The 20,312-nt window shown below is 63.2% G+C and overlaps 1 protein-coding gene across 3 annotated transcripts; it reads right to left on the reverse strand.

The window, feature by feature from the left end:
* Positions 1-1,711: 1,711 nt before the first annotated feature.
* DUSP8 (dual specificity phosphatase 8) lies at positions 1,712-19,873 on the reverse strand. 3 transcript variants are annotated; one of them, XM_049096261.1, is made up of 7 exons: positions 19,764-19,873; positions 13,165-13,462; positions 11,337-11,475; positions 6,477-6,643; positions 5,794-5,953; positions 5,447-5,570; positions 1,712-5,216 (listed from the first exon to the last, which is right to left on the reverse strand). In XM_049096261.1, exons 2-7 carry the CDS (start codon positions 13,351-13,353, stop codon positions 4,160-4,162), a joined length of 1,836 nt encoding a protein of 611 aa, XP_048952218.1. In that variant the 5' UTR covers positions 13,354-13,462; positions 19,764-19,873; the 3' UTR covers positions 1,712-4,159. The 3 variants fall into 3 exon arrangements, with proteins under 3 accessions (XP_048952218.1, XP_025307665.1, XP_025307666.1); XM_025451880.3 differs by having other exon boundaries at positions 13,123-13,462; XM_025451881.3 differs by lacking the exon at positions 19,764-19,873 and adding an exon at positions 19,314-19,469 and having other exon boundaries at positions 13,123-13,462.
* Between the last annotated feature and the right edge of the window lie 439 nt (positions 19,874-20,312).

Raw genomic sequence — 20,312 nt, forward strand, 5'->3', positions numbered from 1 at the left:
CAGAGCAACCCTTTACCGACAATGCACTCACCCTTCCGAGACCTATCAAGACCCTAAAGCTTTTGACCAAGGAGGGCAGAGGAGTGAGAGGCAGAAGCAGGCAGGATGCCCAGTGTTTGCAGAAGACCCCTTGCGGCAGGCACCAGACCATGTGGTCCAGAGCAGGTGGAGGCCAGCCTACAGTGCCCAGGTGTGCCTGGCTACTTGCTCTGTTCAGCCCTTGGGCCAGTTGACCTCCAGGAGCCTGGTCGACTTGGTAGCTGGCATCTTTCCACCCCACTTGGGTCCTTTGTCCTTATGAGCCCCAGCGGGTCATCCTGGGAGAGGTGCCATCACCCTGCCTCCTTAGGGAGCAGGAGGCACTGTGGGCTGCTTGAGACAGCCATCAGCTTTCTTCCAGTCCCCAGTTTTATGGACTCCAAGGGGCTGCCAGAGTTATAAATAGATGTTCTTGAGCTAAAAATAGCCTTGCTTTAGGACAGCCCTGTGCTTCTAGTTTTCGGCCTCTTGAGGGCTCCTAGGGATGCTGGATTCAAGGACCCTGCCTCCTCCCACAGCCCCCCCAGAGAGGGGCCAGCTGAGCCCTTCAGCTTTCCCCATCTCCTGCTTTCTCATCTCTTCCAGCCTCCTGAAACATGCACATCCTGCATGCTTGTGCGCAATCCGGTGTATATGTGCTCACATGCACACACACACATAGGTCTGGCCTGTGTTCCTGGTTTGGGCTACCAGCAGCTTGGAACTAGGGAAGTGTCCCTAGGAATAAGCAGGCCAAACCTCTAAGAAGGGTCAGACCCTCTTCGAGGGCTAGTGCTGTGTTAGCCAGAGGGCCATGGGGCTGAGGGCACAGACCTGTCCTTCAGTCCCGCCCCCCCCCTGCCCTGCCCCACCCCACCCCACCCCACCCCAACCCCACCCCTGAGCCTGGGAGATCTTTTCCTGGGAAATGCCAGGATGCCTGGAGTAGTGCCTAGCACATAGTGAGCCCAGTACACAGAAGCTGTCGTTATAGTAACAGCCAGGCAAGCGTTGGAGTGACCCAGAGGAGTCATGTCTGAAAATCTGTCCCAGGAGAGCATTATCTGAATGCTCAGAGCTGCGGCTGTAACTGCATTCCGGAGGACTAATCTAAGCCCCTGGGGGGTGGGGGGGGCGCTGGAGCCCATCACTTGCACTGACCCCAGGGAGAGGAACCCACAAAAACGGGTGAGTCACCCCAGTGCCTTCCACCAGATACTCTCGTGTGCCTGTGGTCCTTGTAGCACGCACGTGGATTCCTTCAACAAGTAATTTAAATAATTGAAAAGCTAGTTGCAAACACTCTGTAGCTAGACCCCAAATTCTGTTGGAAGGGAAGGCTGTCGTGGCACACACACACACACACACAGGCACACACGTTCGTCTGCAGGACTTACACCCGGTAGTGGGATGGGGAAGGGTTGAGGGGCAAAACCAAGTTCTTACTGGGCATAGTTGTAAGTTTTTAAATTTTTCACTAGCAGGTAGCAACAAACAGGGCCCCTTCCTCAGCACTGCACCCCCATCCTGCCCACCCTGCTCTTGGGCTCTGAGGCAGCGAATCCTGGGGAAATTGGTCTTTTGGGCCCAATGCCCCAGTCTCCTGGCCTTAGGAACCTCCAGGACCACTGCCCCGCGCTCTCCACTCCAACCACTCAACCCGCCTGAAGAAAGACGCAGCCAGAGGCATGGAGAAAACATCCATCTCAGGATTTATTACAACACGTTGTTTCCAAATACAAAAGAAGGGGACAGGACAGGGAGCAGAGTGTGGCCGCACTGGGGGAAGGGTTCTGAGGTGGGGGCGGGCTGCCCAGTCCAGAGAGACTGGGAGCCATGCGGGGGACCTGCCACCTCTCCTCCGCTGGACTTTCCAGCAAATATTAGGAGGGGGCGGGGTCCATTCTGGGATGACCCCCAATGCCAGGGCCAGGGAGGTGGGAGGAGGACTGAGAGACTTGGAGAGGGCTAGGGCCTGGCCCCTGCCTCACCTCAGGCAGTGTGTGGAAGTGACCGGGGAGGGATGCGTGCCAGGGCCCAGTCCCCCCAGGACAAGAGAGGGGTGGCCAAGACAGGACCTCCCCACACATTGCAGCTGCTCACTTTGGGGTGACCAGTGCCTCAAGAGCAAGAGCCCCCCCACTCCAAGACCTAAGTTACAAGAGATGCTGGCGGCCCTAGAGAAAGGGCAGAGGGCAGAGAGAGGGGAAGAACGGGGGCTGTGGGACCTGCCTCCAGAGTTTTGGGCCCAACCAGTGGCCCCAGACCACTGTCTCCTGGACAGCACAGGGGTGGGGCGCGGAGGTGGGGACCAGTGCATCCTCCACACCCAGGGTCACCTCAGAAACCCAACGCGATAGACAGACAGAAGGCAAGTTTACATAATCAATCATAATAATAATTAACCAATAATAAATACTTAAACCTCTAATCCATAGATTGCAAACACAACAATGATAGCTTATTTTCTTGGGAAATGGGGTGGGGACAGAGGGAACAGGAAGAGGACTTTTGCTTAAAGGAGGGATGACAGGTGCACGGGGCTGCAGGTCAACAGAACAAACAGAAGAAACAGCCACAGGGCAGCTGCCTGAAGACTCAGTTCGCCCAGCTGCCCCTCCTGCCAAGCCCCTGGCCTCTTCCCGAGGCGACCAGTCACCCCCCCCTCCACTAGACACTAGGACATCTGAGGGTTGGGGGACATCTCCTGCCTCCAAAAGCCATGGGTCCCAGTGACCCAAGAGGGTGTGGGGCAGGTGCAGCTGTGGCTTTTCCCTGCTTTAGTGCCAGGCCAGCCCACCCGGGCCAACAGGCCACCTGGCATATCACTTGAAGATACTAGGGAGGCTTCAGAGGCGAGAGCTCCCCAGGGGAGTATAGGAGTGCTCTTCTTCAAGGACCCCTTGGGGCTGGGGCAGGTGGGGGGGGACACCTGCACCTGCCCATATCAGGGGTCTTTGTTTGGAGACGGCTCTCCCAAAGCTAAGGACCCCCATCTCCTGGAAGCATAAGGGTCTGACAGGTGCTTAACTACCTCCTCAGTCGGCAAGGCAGCCAGCTCCTGGTGGAGGCCCTCCACCTGTAGGAACATACCTGAATTCCAAGTTTGGCCTGGGGCCAGTGGGGGAAGAGCCCAGAACCAGACTCTAAATGCATCTGCCCTCTGACCAGTGGAGACAGCACTGGCTAGCCCAGCTCCTCCTGCCTCATACCCACTGGGGCCTGGTGCCTCTCCTCTTTCCCTCACCTGGTAGGTGGTGCGGAGCAGCACCCCCGAGTAGAGGAGGAGGAGCAGCCTCCACGGAACAGCCTCGCTGAACCCAAGAAACTGGCCCTGGTCTCAGGCAGGAGTGGGAGGCATTTCGCCTCCATCCCTGCCCTGGGGACCCACGGCAGCTGACACTCAAGAGCCCCCTCATGGAGCCCCTATCCTGTCCTATCCCCAGCCTGCTCCGAATACTCTAGCCTCTCCAGGCCCAAAGCCAGTCTATACCAACCGGGCAATGGGGCGGGGTGGGGGGCGGGGGAGGCAGAGGGCAGGGGTTGGGGGTGCCTCCAGCTGGCAGAGCCGCCTCGGCTACACCCCAGCTCCTGGGACATGTCCCCCACCTAGACTTTGGTGCAGAGCCCAAGAAAGGAGCAGAGGAGGAGGAATGGAGAGGAGGGGGCAGGGAGGAGCAGGGAGGGGCAGGGAGGTTCTGCGGCTCAGTTTGTGGCAAAGTTTTTTTCTCCTTTTTTCCCCTTTTTCTTATGTAAAAAGTGCACGAAAGCTCGGCAGCCTCTTTGCAACGGTCAGCAGTGTTTCCTGGGAGGGGGGGAGAAGGGAGGGGACCCCAGGCCTGGCACCCCAGCTTGGGGCTGAAGGTGGCCTCATATTGCTTAGAAACGTGTGTTTCAGTTTAAATACCAGACAGTAAAAATAGAGCTCCGAGGACCGCCCGCACTGTTGCCAAATCATTGCCAGAATGAACAGCTTAAATAAATAAAAAATTGAAATATTTACTTCTCGATAAAAATCGCAGTAAAACCATTTACCTTTCTTTGCATTATATATAATATATATTTATAGCGGGCCGGCTGCTGGCGACCCAGGCCAGGAGCCGAGGGCAGCGGAGCGCCGGGCGCCGGTCCCTGGCCGCCGTCAGGACACCTCGATGACCTCCACGCTGCCCGAGAAGCTGGCCTGCTTGCCCAGGGCGGCCAGCTCCTCACCCCGCGCGCGCCCCTCCACCATGCCCTCCTCGAACTCCATCTGGCAGCTTCGGCGCTTGAACTGCGTCTCCGGGGCCGGCTCGTCGGGCCAGCCGGTCCGCGCGTCCCGGGCCTCGGCCCTCGCCGCCTCCCGCCGCCGCAGGTCGCCGCCCCCCGCGCCCTGAGCGCCCGCCCGGCCGAAGGGCGCAAACCGCGCGCCGCCCGCGCCCTGCGCCCCCTCGGGGCTGAAGCACCAGGGCCCGTCGGGCGACGGCGTGCCGGGGGAGTCGAGCGGCGGCGCCCAGCTCCCGGGGCCGACGGGCTGGCCGGGGCCAGGCAGCCCAGGGGCCGACAGGGCCGAGAGGCCGAGCCGCGGAGTCTGCCGGGCGGCGTCACCGAAGTTCAGGCCGAGCCCGTGCGCCGGGGAGCGCGCCGGGGAGCCGGCGGGAGGCCGGGGCCGCCGGCGGAGGCGCGGGCGCGTCTCCGGCACCGCGTCCGGGCTGTCGGGGCCCGGCGAGGGCAGGCCCAGCGCGCCCCCCGACGGGCTGTCCAGCTTGCAGAGCTTGGGGGCCTCGCCGGGGTCGGGGGGCCCCGGGTCGTCGGGCCGCCGGCTGGGGGCATAGGCCGACTTGATGTCCAGGGAGAAAGAGCGCTTCAGGCGGTTGGTGTCCTGGAGGCGGTCGGAGGACAGGTGCAGGCCACGCAGGCCCTGCTGCAGCGCGCTGGTGGCCGGGGCCGGGGCAGGCGCGGGCAGCTCCCCGCCGGTGCCAGGCGCGCCCTCCCTGGCCGCACTGGCCGCCGCGCTCCCGGTGGCAGCGCTCTCTGAGGTAGGTGGTGGCGGCGGCGGCAGCGGGGCGGCGGGGCCTGGGAGGGGCTCGGGGGTCCCCGGGTGGGACGCCCCGTCCCCCTGCAGGGCAGCCAGCAGCTTCAGGCTGCGCTCATACTCCAGCAGCTGGCCCAGGAAGTTGAAGTTGGGAGAGATGGATGGGCGCCGGTCCTTCACGAACCTGGGGGAAGGCGGCTGCGTTGGACAGGCTCCCTGCCTGTCTCCCCCTCTCCCCAGCTCCCCCTGCTGTGCTGGGGCACACAGCGGGTGTGCACACCAGAGAGTGCTGGAGCCAGCGCCTGCCTCCCCCTCCCGGCCAGGTCCATTCTGCTGCTCTCGTGGGTGGAGAGGGGACGGCAAGGGCTGCTTCCAGCCTTCCACTTCTGAGCCCAGGAAGAAGGGAGAGGCTACCTGTAGGCATCGTCAGAGGACATGCCCATGGTCTTCATGATGTACGCGATGGCGATGGTGGCAGAGCGGGAGATGCCAGCCAGACAGTGGACGATGACTTGGCAGCTGGACAGCTTAGCTTTATCTGGAGGCAGGAGCCATGGGGCCAGATGAGCGCTCCGGTTGCGCAGCCCTTCCCTAACCCAGGTAGGGGACCTTCCTGCCCTCCCGCCCACCATCCCAGCTCTGTCTGAGGCCCAAGCGCCGATGGTCACAGTGCTTCTCCCCTGCCTCCTGCACACCCTCCTCCACGAGACCTCCCCACCCCCCCACCCCCGAGGACACGGGCAGGAGGGCGCCCCCCTCACCGATGAACTCAATGGACTTGTCCAGCCAGGGCAGCAGCTTTTCGCAGTAGTTGTCGTTGATGGGAATGCGCATGAAGCGGCTCTCACAGATGAAGTCCGGCTTGGGGCAGGAGTTGCTGGCATTGAGGACATAGCTTATTCCATTCTGGGTCATCAGGTCCTGGAGAGACGGGGGAGGGGACAGGTTGGACAGGGGTGCCCTGGAGGTGGAAGCCTGGCTCCAGGAGCCCCTCCCACTTCCACCTGGGAGCTCAGAGCCTCTGGAGCCTCCAGAGCGGGGTCTGGATGCTGGTCTCTGCTGGCGCCGCCCACAGCCTGAGGTAGGCTCCCAGGAATTTTATGGCTGCCTGGGCGGTGGCTTTACCCTCTTCCCTCATCACAATTTTAAAACACGGGATTCTTTCTGAGCTGGCCAGGGGCCCAGTGACATCAGCAGTTTGGCATGTGGGCTCCACCGCCTAAGGGGCTGGGAGCTGCTTCTCCACCCAGCCCTACTCTGGTCCTACCCAGCCCCCTTGCGATCTCCTGCCCTCAACCTAGTCTTCTCCCACACCATGCTCACTCATCCCCTCATTGGCTTTCAGCTCCTTTCTGCGCCCTGCCCCCGCACCGCCCCCCCCACCCCAACCAGCCCAGGAGCTGCACCTGCGCTCCTGCCACCTTTCCCGGCCAAGCCCACACACCTTGTTCAGGACATCTTTCTGAGAGCCCAGGTAGAGGTGAGGCAGGATGCGGGTCAGGCCCACACTGGGCACAGGCAGGCAGGGCTGGGAGAGGCTCATGGGCAGCAGGGCAGCAGGCTTGCCCTCACAGAGGCCAGGGAAGCAGGAGGAGAAGGTGGCAAAGCCCCCTGCAGAAGGAGGAGCAGAGGAGACGTGGGTCAGGCGGTCAGCCTGCTGGGGTACGAGAAAGAGCCCAGGGCACCCGACCACCCCTACATCTCAGCCACACCCAGCCTGGACTCCCAGCCCAAAGTGATGCCAGCAGGTGAGCCTCTGGCCTGGGCACCTGGTGTCAGTGCTAGGTGCTGGAGGGCTGCTCTCACTAAGTCGAGGCGTGTGCTGTGCCCATATACAGCCTGCCCCTACGCCCACATTCCTCCCCAGGCTAATTAGGAGCTGGCCCCCCTGGGGACGCTGCTGTGATGCCCATAAATGTGGGGTCAAGGTGGCAGGCCAGCCTAGCACGTGCAGGACCCAGGCAAGGGTGAGTTCAGACGCTATTGCAGGCTCCTGTTGATGGTGTGGATCTTCCGTGCCCATGGCTGGAAGCCAGCCTGGGCCTTCCTGCCTCTCCCCCTGGGCTGATGCAATCCCTCCCTGACTCTACTTGGCTGGAGGCCCCAGGCCAAGCTTGGGTGCCAGGACCAGCAGGCAAGGGCTTCCAAGGGGCCCTCCTCCCCCCTGGGCATGACATCACCTACTGGAATTGGCATGGCCCGCGGGGGCACCTGTGCCCTAGTTAGGGCTCCATTCTGCCCAGAAGACAGCACCAGAGGATGGACTAAGAGCTGGGAACCCCCGGGACTGTGAGCAAGCAGGGCACGCAGCGGGCGCACGTCCTACACGTGCCTGGCATGTGCGCTGCCTTCCTACCACATTCACATCCTGGGCCATAGGTCAGTGGAGGGAGCATCTCCACTGGCCCTGAAAGACCCAGGTGGGAATCCCTAGTTTCTCCCTGACTCAGTGAGTGGCCACAGGCAGAGCTCATCACACCCTGGCCTGTTTCTGCATCCTGCCTGCCACATAGCACAGTTGTGAGTCTCAAGGGAAATGATGCCCATGCAGACACACTGGGAGCTGACCTGCCCACACCCACAGCTGGGTGATCGCCAGCTCCTGGGGTAAGGGGTGAGATGAGACTACCTGGTCGCCACCCTGGAGTTAACCACACTTTCGGCGACACAACCCCGTGGACATTCCCTGCTCTCAGTGGACTGATCCATTACAGAGTACAGATGGACGGGGGCCTCGTCTGACGTGCCACAGAAGGAGAGTGAGGGTATGGGTCCCAGGCCACGAGACCCCCAGTGCTCTTTCCTGGGCTGCAGAAACAGCTGGTGCCAGACCCTGGCTGGTTTCCCAGGACAGAGATACCTGGTGCCCTCAGCCTTCACCCCTGGCCCAGCTCAATGGCCAGTTTGTATAAACTGCCAATCGGAGTGCCTGCCATGTGTGCTCTGTGGCTCCCAATGGAGGCTTGACTTTGGCAGGGGGCATGGTGATGTGGAACCTCCAGCTGAGGGAGGGGAGGCACCAGCAGTGAAGGAGAAGCTTTCCCTATCTTGGCAACCTGCTGGCTGGATAGGGAGACGTGGGTGATTGTCGGCATCACTGACAACCCGGTTCACAGGAGAAAGCTGACCGGGGTGCTGGGGCAGGGCTCCTGTTTACCAGTCAGAGCCAGGGGTTCCCTGGATGTTCCTCCTGAAGGAGAGCCCCCCCTACCCCAGGAGGGGCAAGGTCGGCAGGACCTCTCCAAAGACTCATCTCTACCCTATGCCTCCCTTGCTCTCTGGGTGGCCTAAGGTGAAGGGTGGGGGGCTGTATTCCACCAGGAACCTCCCCCACAAAGGGGGATCTCTGGACAGGTGCAGACACACCAGATTTGACCGCAACTCCTCAGGTAAAGCCCCACAGGAGTGCCCCCAACCTGATAACTGCCCCATGGATGCCAAGGGCAGCAGAGCCCGAGGCCCTGCCCCTCCCGTGATTTCAGGACCCTCCCAGGTTCTGGGGCGCAGGAGACGGCCACCCTTGGCTGGGTCAGTGGCAGCAGGCCTGGACCCTCCCAGGTGCTGGCACTACTGGCAGCAGGGGCGCCCCCACCCCGAGGCCTCCCCAAGGGCAGGAGGGATGCCCACCTCCCTCTGCCTCACCGCTTCCCGGCTCTGCGCCACACAATGGAATCCCGGATTCGCACAAAAGCCCATGCCCAGGACGCAGCGCGTCCACCGTCCCCCGACTCCGCGGGCCCCGGGCCCCGCCAGTGCCCCCGCCCGCGGCTCCCCCGCGCGCTCTCCAGCCCCTGGTTGGGCGGCGCGCCTCGCAGCCCCGGTACCGCCGCGGCCCGCCCCCGCCCCCGCGCCCGCGCCCCCCGCAGGGTCCGCACCTGCGCACGCCCCCTACCCCCACCCCGCGCGCCCTCCGCGCGCCCTCCGCGCACCCTCCGCGCACGGGGCGCTCCCGCCGCGGTCTCCGGCCAGGGTCCGAGGGCGGCGCGTGCGGGGTCGGGCCGCGGGGACCCACCGACCCGGCGCGGCGACACCACCAGCCCGCATTCCGCAGCAACGCGCACCCGGGCGAGGGCCGCCCGCCGCTTAAAGGGCCAGGCTCCCTTTCCGTCCCCGCCCCGCCGGACGTCACCGCCGAGCCGCTGTGGGGGGCGGGGGGGGGCAGCGGTCCCGGCAGCGGGTTCCGGACCCCAGCGCGCCTGCCCCGCGGCCCTCTCCTGCCTCTCCCCTGCCTCCGCAAGCCGCCGCGGTCTCCCCGAGAGGGATCGCCCCGCCATCCTCCTGCGCCCCACCCACCGAGGGGGGTGCCCCCTTTCTGGCCTCTGCTGAGCCCCATCCCCCTGGACAGGTCACTTCCCCTTGTGGCTGGGCAGCGGCCCTCTGACCGCCTCGCCCCAGCCTTGCCTTCCCATTCCCACCGGTCCCGCAGCTGTGCTTGCCTCTGGTGGGAGCTGTGGGCCAGGCTCTGATGCTGCCCCCCAGCCCGGGGCCTGCTTGGTGCCACCAGGAGCCCGTCTCACTCACACCACGGTGGGTCAGGACTTGGGCCTCACCTGGCCCCCAGGAAAGCAGGGGCAGGCAGGGGAGAAAGAGCAGGTGGCCGCCCCAAGGGTTCAGCCAGCCAAGTAGGGCACAGCCAGGTCCCTGGTGAGCCCTCGTGGCACATCCCAGCCTCGGCGTCCGCCCTGCCTGCTGGGTGAGGGGCCCCCCGGCTTCAGAGGAGACTGACATGAGAGGTTGGAGGCTTTCCTGGGAGGCCTGATAGTAAGGGAGGGAGGGCACTGCCCTGGACCTGCTTCTCAAGACTCCCAGGAGGCCTGGGGACTCCCACTCCTGACTACAGAGCACGCGCATGCACACGCACGCATGCACACGCACGCATGCACACGCACGCATGCACGCACGCACAGGCACATTGACATGCGCAGGTGTGAACATACACGCTGGGTTCCCAGCTGGGCTCCTGTTCTGCCCAGGACACCTGCCAAAAAGCCCAGACCTCTGTGCCCTCTCTGTCTTCTCCCTACCCACTCAGCCCCCAAACAGCTCAGGGGGCAGTCTGCAATTCTGTGGCTTCTGGTCCCAGAGTTCACACACATGCACATAAACCCACATCCTACCCACACAAATTGGGGGTCGCCGAGGTGGGACACATACGCACAAGCACGGATCACCAGCATCCCAGAGCCACACACAGATGCAGATGCCCTCGGACTGTGTAGACCCAGACACAGGTGTAGATGGCAGCGCGCACACCTGCATACACTGCAGACCCACCAAGAAGCCCTTGGGGTGAGCTCAAGGGGTGCTTCCTCCTAGAGGTCAGCCCAGAACAGCCCAACTAAAGCCTTGGGTAGGTTCTCCCCAAAACTTCCCCTGGGCAGTGGTGAAGGTCTGTGCTCCCACTGGACACCAGTGCCAGGGGGCCAACCCAGTGCCCACGGACTACCCCACAGGGTGCCCACACACAGGGGCTGCTCAGGGCACATGTGCTGAATGCACAGAAGAGTCCTATCAGCTGTGTGAGGGTAGAGATGGCACCCTCATCAGCCCTCTCCATCCTCTGCTCACCTGCAGTGGCCCCTGGCACCCAGAGGCCCCAGACCTGGGCAGGGAGGGTGCACCTCCCTGGGACAGGCCAGCTCAACCCAGCCCTGGGTCCTGGGCTGCCTGGGGGAGGTGGATTCTACAGAGGTGCCCAGCCCCTGCCTACAGGAGGACGGAATCATCCAGAACCACTGTGGAGCCTGTGCGTGTGTGTGTGTGTGTGTGTGTGTGTGAGAGGCACTCATATGCGTATGGCGGGGGGGGGGGGGGGGGGGTGGGTTTCCCAGCCTCCAGGATGGCTGGGCTGTTTTCGGGGAACAGCCAGCCCTATAGGAACCTCTGCTGGCCCCCAATCAGGGGTCAGGCACTCTGCCAGCTGCAGCGTTCAGAGGCACCCTGTCCTGGACCAGTTCTGCTCAGATTGGGACTGTGACTCCCCTTCCCAACAGCTGGAGGGGCAGAGACACATCCTTGCCTAGACCCGTCCCTCCTCCCCTGCCAGTGGAGGGGCGGGCCCATGTTGGGGGGGGGTTCTGAACTGTGGGGGCCCAGGGAGGGGACGATGGGGCTGCAAAGAGCTCTGGTTACTGAGATGGCACCCCTAGCTCCAGACACTGCCCTAGTACCTGCTGGTCTCTGGGCTCAGAGAAGAGAGCAGAGGTGGGTCCAGAGCCCTGACTCCCCAGGTGCCCCCGCAGCTAGGCTTACAGTGAGGAGAGGACACCCCAGAGCCTCTGCCCGAGGTGTGTCTGGAGCTCACCCGTGAGGATGGCCACGCTGTCGAAGCAGCCGTCCAGCTTGCTGAGCAGGATGGAGAGGAAACTGTCCGCGGCCAGCACGCTGGCGTCCCGTGTGCTCTGGTCATACACTACCACGTCCTGTGGCTCTGCGGCCTCCACCTGGGGGCCGTGAGGGCAGAGGTCAGGGCACTGCTGGGCATCTGCTGGATGCCCCCTGCCCCCTCCTGCCACCCTCTGCTACTGGGCAGGCTCTGGCGGGGAGGGGTTATCCCTGCCTTGCTGCCTCACAGGGAGGGCAGACTTTCACCTATCCACCTCCTGGCTCACACCTGGATGGGGCTAAGTACCCACAGACACACAGGGAGGCTCTCAGAGCAGGAGGAAACAGGGGGAGGTGCTCATCTCCATGCTGCACCCTTGTGTGCAGTCACCCCAGCTAAGGGAACAGACGGGGTGGGCATCCAGGGTGGGCCAGGCTCATGTGAAGGATGTGCAGGTGAATGTGACAGTGTTCTCGGGGACAGGTGCAGGTGGCCACAGTGACAGGAATGTACAGACTCTGTCAGGGTGTCTGGAGGCAAAGGGAAAACTGTCCCCAGGGTCACGGGGAGGCGTGTTTAGAGGCTCCTGAGGGTGGGGTGCCTTTGGGTCTGGGCAATCCCCTAGCCAGTGATGGGCAAAGTGGGGGCTGCGGCAAGAGCCCCTATAATTCAGGAGGCAGCTAGAGGTTGGGGTTCCACTGCCCTCCTCCCAGCCTTGGGACCAGATGCTGAGCAGCTTTTGCTCGGAGTGGTTAATGCCCTGCCCCCCAAGCACACTCGGCCCCTAAGCCAGCTGAGCCGCCAGCCCTGGGCTGGATGATGTCACCAGCAGCCAATGGGATTGCACTCTGGCAGGGAGTCCTCGCTGGGGGTGATTAATCACCGGATTCCCCTCATCAAGGCTGCAGGGAGCTGGTTCTGGCCTTGGGAGGGGGGGGACTCCCCACAAGCGGCTGTACCACCTGGGTCCTCACACCCAGCTCTGCTGGCCCAAGGCCTGTGACCAACACCCTCTCATAGCTCTGAGCTGCTGGGCATGCCACCCCCCCCCGCCCCCTGACCCGTGCCTAGAGGTACCCTGCCTCCCCAGGTCACCAGGCCAGTGGTCCCTCCCAGTGCTCCTGGCTCCATTGCAGGTGACCTGGGATGATCTGGGGCGGTGGAGGGGGGAGGCATAGAGAGAATTCTGGGTCACTCCGAACTCTAGGGGAAAGAACTGGAGGGGGGGGCTGGGCACACGCGGCTCAGCATAAGCCTCTTGGCCCCCCTCCTGTGTTCCTCTGGGTTCTCGCAGCCATCAGTGTGCGCCTGACCAGCTGCCACCATGGCTGCCACCATGGTTCGCTGCCCTGCTGCACCCCTCTCTGAGTCCTGATCTGGACCCCAAGGACATGGCCCCATCTTAGGTGGCAAGGACCCACATAGGGTCAGCAGCCTCTGGGGGGGAGGGGTGATGGATTGTATCTGGGGAGAGGGTATCAGCCCGGGGGGGGGGGGGGTCTCCCTGGGGAGGGGCATCTGTCCACCCTAAGATGAAGCTCAGGGAGAGGGGTGGGGGCTGCCTACAAGGCCCGAGGAATGGAACGGCTTAGAACATTCTGACCCAAAGAGCTCAGTTTGGGTTTGAGGGCAGAGGAGGCGGAGGCTGCCCCAGCTGAGAGCCCCCGTCTGTGTACCTGGCCGAGGAACTCTGCCCTCGCCCCTGGAAGTGATGGGTGTCTGGGTGGGGACAGGGGACAGGGCGTGGGTGGCAGGGGCCAGGTACCTGGCCGCGCACGGCTGGCTGGATGAGCTCGGCGATGGTCACCTTGCCCTGCTGCAGCCGCCGCTTCACCAGCTTGGAGCAGCAGATGTTGACAGAGCTGAGCACGTGCCAGCTGTTGTACTCCACAAAAGAGCGGCTGTCGATGACCAATGGTCCCCCAGGTCCGCCCCGCAGGAGGCTGGCCAGCTTCTTGGCATCCATCACCTTCCGAGGGAGCCGGTCCCCAGCCATGGTGGGGCAGTGGGCAGTGGGGAGGGGGTGAGCCCTGCAGTGCACAGGGGCTGCTCCGAAGGCCAGGGATGTGGCCTACAGTTTGGAGGGACCGGGCATGGTGCCAGACCTGCAGGGAGAGGCAGATGGTCAGCAGTGGTGCAGGCCCCCAAGGTGGGCACCCGGCCAGCTCCCCCGGCAGGCCAACCTCAGAAGGACTCATGCTGGGACCTGAGGGCAACAGAATGTTTGAGCCTGACATGCACCCATGGGGGCCCTTCCTCCCTTGGGGTAAGTCGGCAGCCCCTCTGGCCCTGTGAAAGTAAAGTCCCCTAGCATCTGAGGCAAGCAGGGTGGGCTCTGTGGCCCTTGGACCAGGAGAATGATCTGGAATGGTCCCATTCAGCTCTGGACTGTGCAGGTCATGGTGACAGCCTCTCAGTGGGACACAGCAAGGGTCTCAGGGCTTGGACTGGGCTGGATGTGCAGGACAGGCCTGAGAACCCCTCTCCTGGGCCCTTGGGTTCACGGGCCCTCACTCAATCCAGAACATTCATCCTGCCCCCAAGGCTTCTGTCATCCCATTGCCGGGATGCAAACTTCTCCCTCTCTGGCCTGCACATCTTCTTAATCTCCAGAACTCTGGGCAAGGCAGGGATCCAGAGCCTGCCCCCTGCCCCAACACAACCCCCTCTCCAGCCCTGCCCAGTACCAGTGCTCCAGAAGCAGATAACTGGACCCATAGGAAGGGGCAGGTGCCCAGGCAGGGTGCTGGAGGGGTCTTGGGAGTGGAGGCTGGGCTCCTACGCTCCTGCCATTGTCCCAGTAATGCCAGCTGCAAAAAGGGTCTGGGGCCAGCACCAGTCTCCCTGCAGGAGCGTGTCACACGCTCACAGAATAGAGGTGGCAGTGTGGCAGGGTGTTTCAGGCACAGTGAAAGCCCAAGGTCTAGGGGAAGCCTTCTAAGGACTTGTAGGTCCCAGGACGGGGTGGTATGGGTGGCATCTGAGGATGAAAGTCTAAGTAGGTAACCCATTTATAGGACTCTTCCTCTTGGAGGAAGTAGGAGATAGATGGGGATGTGGGGACCCCAGATCCCGGCGCAGAGACCCCCTCCTGCAGATTTGGTGCCAAGCCTCTGCCACATACCTCGCACTCCCACCCCACCTGCCAGGACCCACCTGCCCTGCCACCTGCCAGGACTAGCCATTCTTTTCTTTCTTTTTTTTTTCTTTATTTTATTTTTATTTTTTAAATATTTTATTTATTTATTCATAGAGACACACACAGAGAGAGAGAGAGAAAGAGAGAGAGGCAGAAACACAGGCAGAGGGAGAAGCAGGCTCCCTGCAGAGAGCCCGATGTGGGACTCGATCCAGGGTCTCCAGGATCACGCCCTGGGCTGAAGGCGGCGCTAAACCGCTGGGCCACCGGGGCTGCCCTCTTCCTTTTTTTTTTTTTTTTTTCTTAATTATTTATTTACTCATGAGAGACACAGAGAGGCAGAGACATAGGCAGAGGGAGAAGCAGGCTCTCCACAGAGAATCCGATGCAGTACTCGCTCCCAGGACTCAGGACCATGACCTGACCAAAGGCAGATGCTCAACCACTAAGCCACTCAGGTGCCCCAGGACTGGCCTTTCTTAGGCTCACCTAGCCTCACAGCCCACCATGAGGCACACAGTATGAGGGCAAGTTTACTTTAAAGATGGGGAGACTGAGGCTTGCGGTAGGAGTGGGATCAGCCTCAGGTGACACCACAAAGACTGGACAGGCCCCAAGGCCTCTACCACTGCCACTCATTTGGGGTCTTCCCTCCACCACACCCCCACCTAGCTCAGACACGGGAGAGGCTGGTGGTCAGATGGCGGAGGGGGAGCCCTGCAGCAAGCCCCCAAGCTGCAGCTGCAGATGGTGTTGGGGGAGCCCCCCCCCGGGGAGCCCCCCTCCAGGACACTGTCCCATTTCAGTGATGTTGGTGCTCATTCCTCAGGCGAGCTCCCAGGCTGGTGGAAGGGATGGCGGAGTTCACAGAGAACTAGGCGCAAGGCAGGTGTAGACCAAGTCCAAGGGCAGCCTTGGGCTGAGCCACGGGAGTTGGCCCAAAGGGAAGTGCTTGGGATGGCCCTCGTCAGTGGGCAGGGCCCGAGGATCCCATCCACAGACACCCTGCTCCCCGGGCTCCTCCACTGTGGGGGTAAGGCCTGGGAGTGCAGCTGGAGCAGCTGTCCCTCATCCTCAAAAGGGATACCCCACAAGCTGAGGGGGAGTGTTCACCAGCTGGGGAGGTCCTGCCTGTTGGTGGAGGGGAGTCCCACCTGCCAGAGGGTGCTCATCTGCTGAGGGGTCCCTGATTCAATTCCTGAATGAACTGTTCTGAGTTCTAACCCGTGTCTGTGGTGTGGCAGACAGGCCACAGCTAGCAGAACCCTCTCCACATCCCCCACAAGCCTCTTGGATGTGTGACTAGGAGCCCAGCTCCAAGGCCGGTCCCTGAGACAGCTACCTGCAGCGGGGCAGAGGGGCACTCAGTGTCCTCATCCTTCAGGTGAGGACAGATCGTTTCCACCTGAAGCAACAAATGCCAGAGGCAGGGACAAGGGAAGGGGCTAGGAGAGATCCTCTGCCCTCCCTGCAGCCACTGGGCGCAAACACTGCCCTCAGGTCCTTAACTGGACAGGAGAGGAGTTGGGGTGGGGAGGGGTGCACCCTCCACAGATGGGAATCCAGGCTGTAGGACAGGCAGGGAGGCAGGCTCAAGAGGGGAGGAGGGTAGGGATGAGCCCAGCCAGGCTGCAGGGCTCCAGGACAGGGGCAGGGGGCTGGAAGGGTGGGCAGCGAGGTTCCAGGGCCCGGTACCTGGTCTCAGCCCCACCTCCCCCAAGGAACTCTGCAGCTCAGCCATATTAACCGCTATAGTATTGTTATTTGCAGCCGAGGGGGACTCATTAGCAAGTTAGCACCTCCGTCGTTGCCATGGCAACCACAGAGGTGCCAGGCAACCACCGCTCCTGCGGCACAGCCACAGAGCCGGCTGGCTCTGCAGGACGGCAGGGCCCACCCCTTGCTTCCTGCAGGTGCCCAGTAGCTGGGACCTGGGATAACCCTGGGCCAAGTCCACATAAGCCCCAAAGCCCAGGTGTGACATTCCTTCAGTACCCCCACCAACCCCACCCCTGCTCAGCCTGGTCCTAACCTTCCTTGCCTTGGGCACCTGTGCGCACAGCCCCCCTCACTCCCACCTCCGGGGAAGCCTTCTCCAAGTGGCCAAGGTCTGGCCGGAGTGCACTTCCTGCACGAGACCTCTTGCCCTAAGCGGGCATCCTGGGAGTGCATCCTCACCCACTGGGGACTCCAGGAGCCTAAAGCTCCTGGGATAGGCCCTTGCCTGCAGTGGGATGGATCTGGGCCCAGAGCTCCAGTAGGGCTAGGGAAGCTTAGGACAGTCTTGAGCAGATGAGTGGGGCTAGAACAGGCCTGGTGGGCACAGAGAAAACAGATATTGTCTCAGGCCTCTCTGACTTCAGGGACCCTCTCCAGGCTCAATCCAGAACCCATTCTTGGGAACTGAGGGGAAACGGTATCCATCACCTGCTATTCTAGAGTCTCGGTGCCGGTGGGATGGAGGCACAACTACAGACACCCCCATCAAAGGGGTCGTGGCTAGGGAGACTTGGCAGTTCCGAAGACTGGAGGCCCCTCCCCACCAGGCTGGGCACCACCCAGCAGGCGGCAAGCAGCTCCCCTTGCCCTGCAAGGCCACATACACAGGGCAGCCTGTGCTGTGACATGCCCTTCTGCACCCTGTCTGAACCCTGTCTGCTCACCTCTTTCCCACAAGCCACCCCATCCCCTCATGCAACTACTCACAAGGCAGACATGTGTGCTGGTACATGTGGCCACTGGGTGCACTCATCCTCACCCTCTGGGGGCCAAATCCCCTCAAATCCCAGGACACTCAAACCCCAGGGGCCAGCCCCACAATCTCTCTACATTGTTGGCTCTCAGGGCCTCCATGGGGCACATCTTTGTCCCTGAGCAAGGGACATGCGTGGCCTAAAAACTCCCAATGGATAGCATCTTCACCAAGGCCTTCTGCTCAGCACCTACTGACGGGGAACTCACTACCTCCAGAGACAACGGTCAGGACTGTCAGCCATGGGTGGGCCTTGGTGTCTCCAGCCCGAGTGGTGCCTGGCACTCATAGGTAGACCCTCGAGAAGAGCTGGCAGGGGGCCCCCACTATGCTGCGATGTCCAGCTCACTGTGACCCAGGGGTACCTCTGGAGTCAAAAACTGCTGCACAATGAAGCCAGGAGATAGGCTGGTAGATAGCTCTCACCCACTCAGCTCATTTTTCCCCTCCTCTGCTTTCATCAGGGACCCCTAGATGCTCTCACTCCTGCCCCCTCATCTCCCTGGGCTGCAGGGAACAGGACCCAAGTTGGCCTTTACCTGGTCCCAGAGGGACTGATAGCAAGGCCAAGTAGGGCTGACTTGGTGTGGAGGCCATGGGCCTGGGAGACAATGGGGTGGGGCCCTGCCCCCTCAGTTCACAGGGGTCTGGGTAGAGCTTGCAGTAGGTCTCAGCGTGTGGGTCCCTCAGGACCCTACAGATCTAGGTTTCCTCTGTTCCTGCCTGGCTTGTGCTAGCCCTACTGACCTGCAGGACTCTGGTCACTGTCCCCCCATGCTACACATGTGGGCCATTCCGGGATATCTATGGTCATTGCCTGGAGCGGTCCAGGCAGAAGTGGACTCAGCCTGTGCAGTTCTGGTGGTCAGAGTCTGACCCATGTCCCTCTTGCCATGGTTTGGCTCCTTCATCTGCTTTCCCTCTGAGCTGCACCCTCTGGAGATGCAGCCAGGATACCCCCTGGCTTCCAAGGCCCCTTGGGCCCTCTGTCCGTGCAGCAGAAACATCTGGGCTCCAAGGTCAGCCTCAGCTGGAGAGGAGAGGATGCTGGGTAGGTTTCTGGAGCAGAGGATGCCTTCAAGCATCCTTCTGCATCCATTGCATGGAAGCCTTCGTTCCTGGAGGCAGCCTCGGGGGCACAGGAGCCCTCCCAAGGGCTGAGGGCAGCAGGGGGGGAACGGGGTGGGGGTTGTTGGGAACTAGAACCTGCCCAGCAGCTCTCCGGAGCCCTTGGCTGACTGCAGCAGGAGGTATTCAGGATGAACTCCCAGCTCCTAGTCACATGATCTGTCCTACCGGGCAGGTGCTTATTAAGCATCTGAGGAGTGAATTCCTGGGACATCTGTCCTCCCTGAGCAGGAGGTGGGGGGGGGGGGGTGTACTGGATGCTACACTCATTTCCTGAGCTGCCCTCCCAGCAAGAAGGTCTGAGGGAGGCAGAGGGCAGTGTCTGGACCCACAGACCTCCGCTCAGACTCCCAGGGGCAGGGGGCACAGCAGAATGCTGCTCCCCTGATCTGCAGCACCCCCACCTCCACCCCAGGCTGCACCATGACACTTTGGGCATCACCGTAGACCCTGCCACTTCTCTCCTCTGCCGCATGGACTGCCCCTTGCACCCCGCAATCACTGAAGCACCCAGGCCCCCAACTCCCCCCTGCAGAAGCCAGTCCATTTTTGCAGTGGGAAGTCAGGAGGCAAATTCTCCCAGTCGCGGTGACCTGATGGGAGCTGGGCCCATTGTGGCCCCCTCCCTTCAAGGCCAGACACTGGGGTACCCCTCCCCACCAAGGTGGGCAGATAGGCTGAGGCAGGCTGCTTGCACTCAGCCTGGCAGTGCCAGCCCCTCCCCCAGCACCCGCTGCTGCCTCTGCAGCAGGCTGGCGGATGGTCTTTATTCTGCAGAGGCCAGCTGAGCACCCTGAGGTGGGGGTACCGGTGGCGGCCTGAACACACAGGGGACAGGGGTCTGCAGCTCCTCCCCACCGAGCTCGGAATGGGCCCTTTCCTAAGCCTCCCACAGGCCCAAACCCTCCGCTCCTTTGGTCAGGGCCTGCATCCCTACCCTGCGGGGGCAGGAACGACCGTCCGATCTGGGGCCTCCCTGGTGCGGTGGGGGGCAGCCTGGGAAGTCTGGGGCTCTAGCTGAGGTCCGTACAGGTCTGCGCAGAGGGCCCAGGTCCGGGGTGCTTACTGCATGCCCTTCCCCCCACAAAATAAGAAAGAATTTCGAGGAGAAAGGCGGCGAAGCGGGGGTTGGCGAGGGCAGCGCGGACCGGGCCGGGGGTCCGCTGGGCGCCGTGGGAGGCGGGGGAAGGGCTTCCCGGGCCGGCCCGCCGCGTCCCCCTGAACCGGGCCTCTTCCCTCCGGCCCGCCGCCGCCGCCGCCGCCGCCGCCTCTTCCCGGGCGCCCGCCGGGTGCAGCCGCCCCAGCGCTCCCGCCGTTGCGCCCACCGGACCGGCTCCCCGCCCGCGCCCCGCGTGTCCCCGCGCCCCCGCTCGGCGCCCCCGCTCACCTCGCCGCTGCTCGCGTCCGGGGCGCACGGGGACCGGCGCCGCCCATGGGCCCGGCGGGGGCCCGCGCAGCCGGGGCAGGGGCCGGGGGAGCGCGCGGGCCTCGTCGCCGTCGCCGCCGTCGCCGCCGCCGCCGCGGGGAGCGCTCGCTCGGGCCGGGGCGCGCGCACTGCGGGCGGGCACGCGCGCTCGCGGCGCGCATCCCACCCCGGGCTCGGCGGGCGCGGCCGGTGCGGCTCCGGCGCGGCTCGGGCTCCGGCGTCCGGGCGGGGGGCGCGGAGCCGGCTGGGCCGCCGCGCTCGGCCGCGAGTGACAGGCCCGGGGCGGAGGGCGGGGCTGCCGGCGGGGATGAGGTCATGCCGAGCGAAAAAGGCCCTGACGTCACCTGCAGCCAATCAGCGCGCGCAGCTCCAGGGCAGGTGACGTCAGCCGGAGCCCGGCCGCGGGTGCAGATCAGAGGCGGCGGCCGCGGGGGGCAGGAGCGGGGGGGGGGGGGGGGGCGAGCGGGCCTCCGCCCTCCGCCCTCTGCCCTCCGCCCCTCGCCCGGGCAC

The sequence above is a fragment of the Canis lupus genome, chromosome 18 (genome assembly GCF_003254725.2).
Source record: "Canis lupus dingo isolate Sandy chromosome 18, ASM325472v2, whole genome shotgun sequence".
In the NCBI taxonomy this organism is placed as follows: Eukaryota; Metazoa; Chordata; class Mammalia; order Carnivora; family Canidae; genus Canis; species Canis lupus.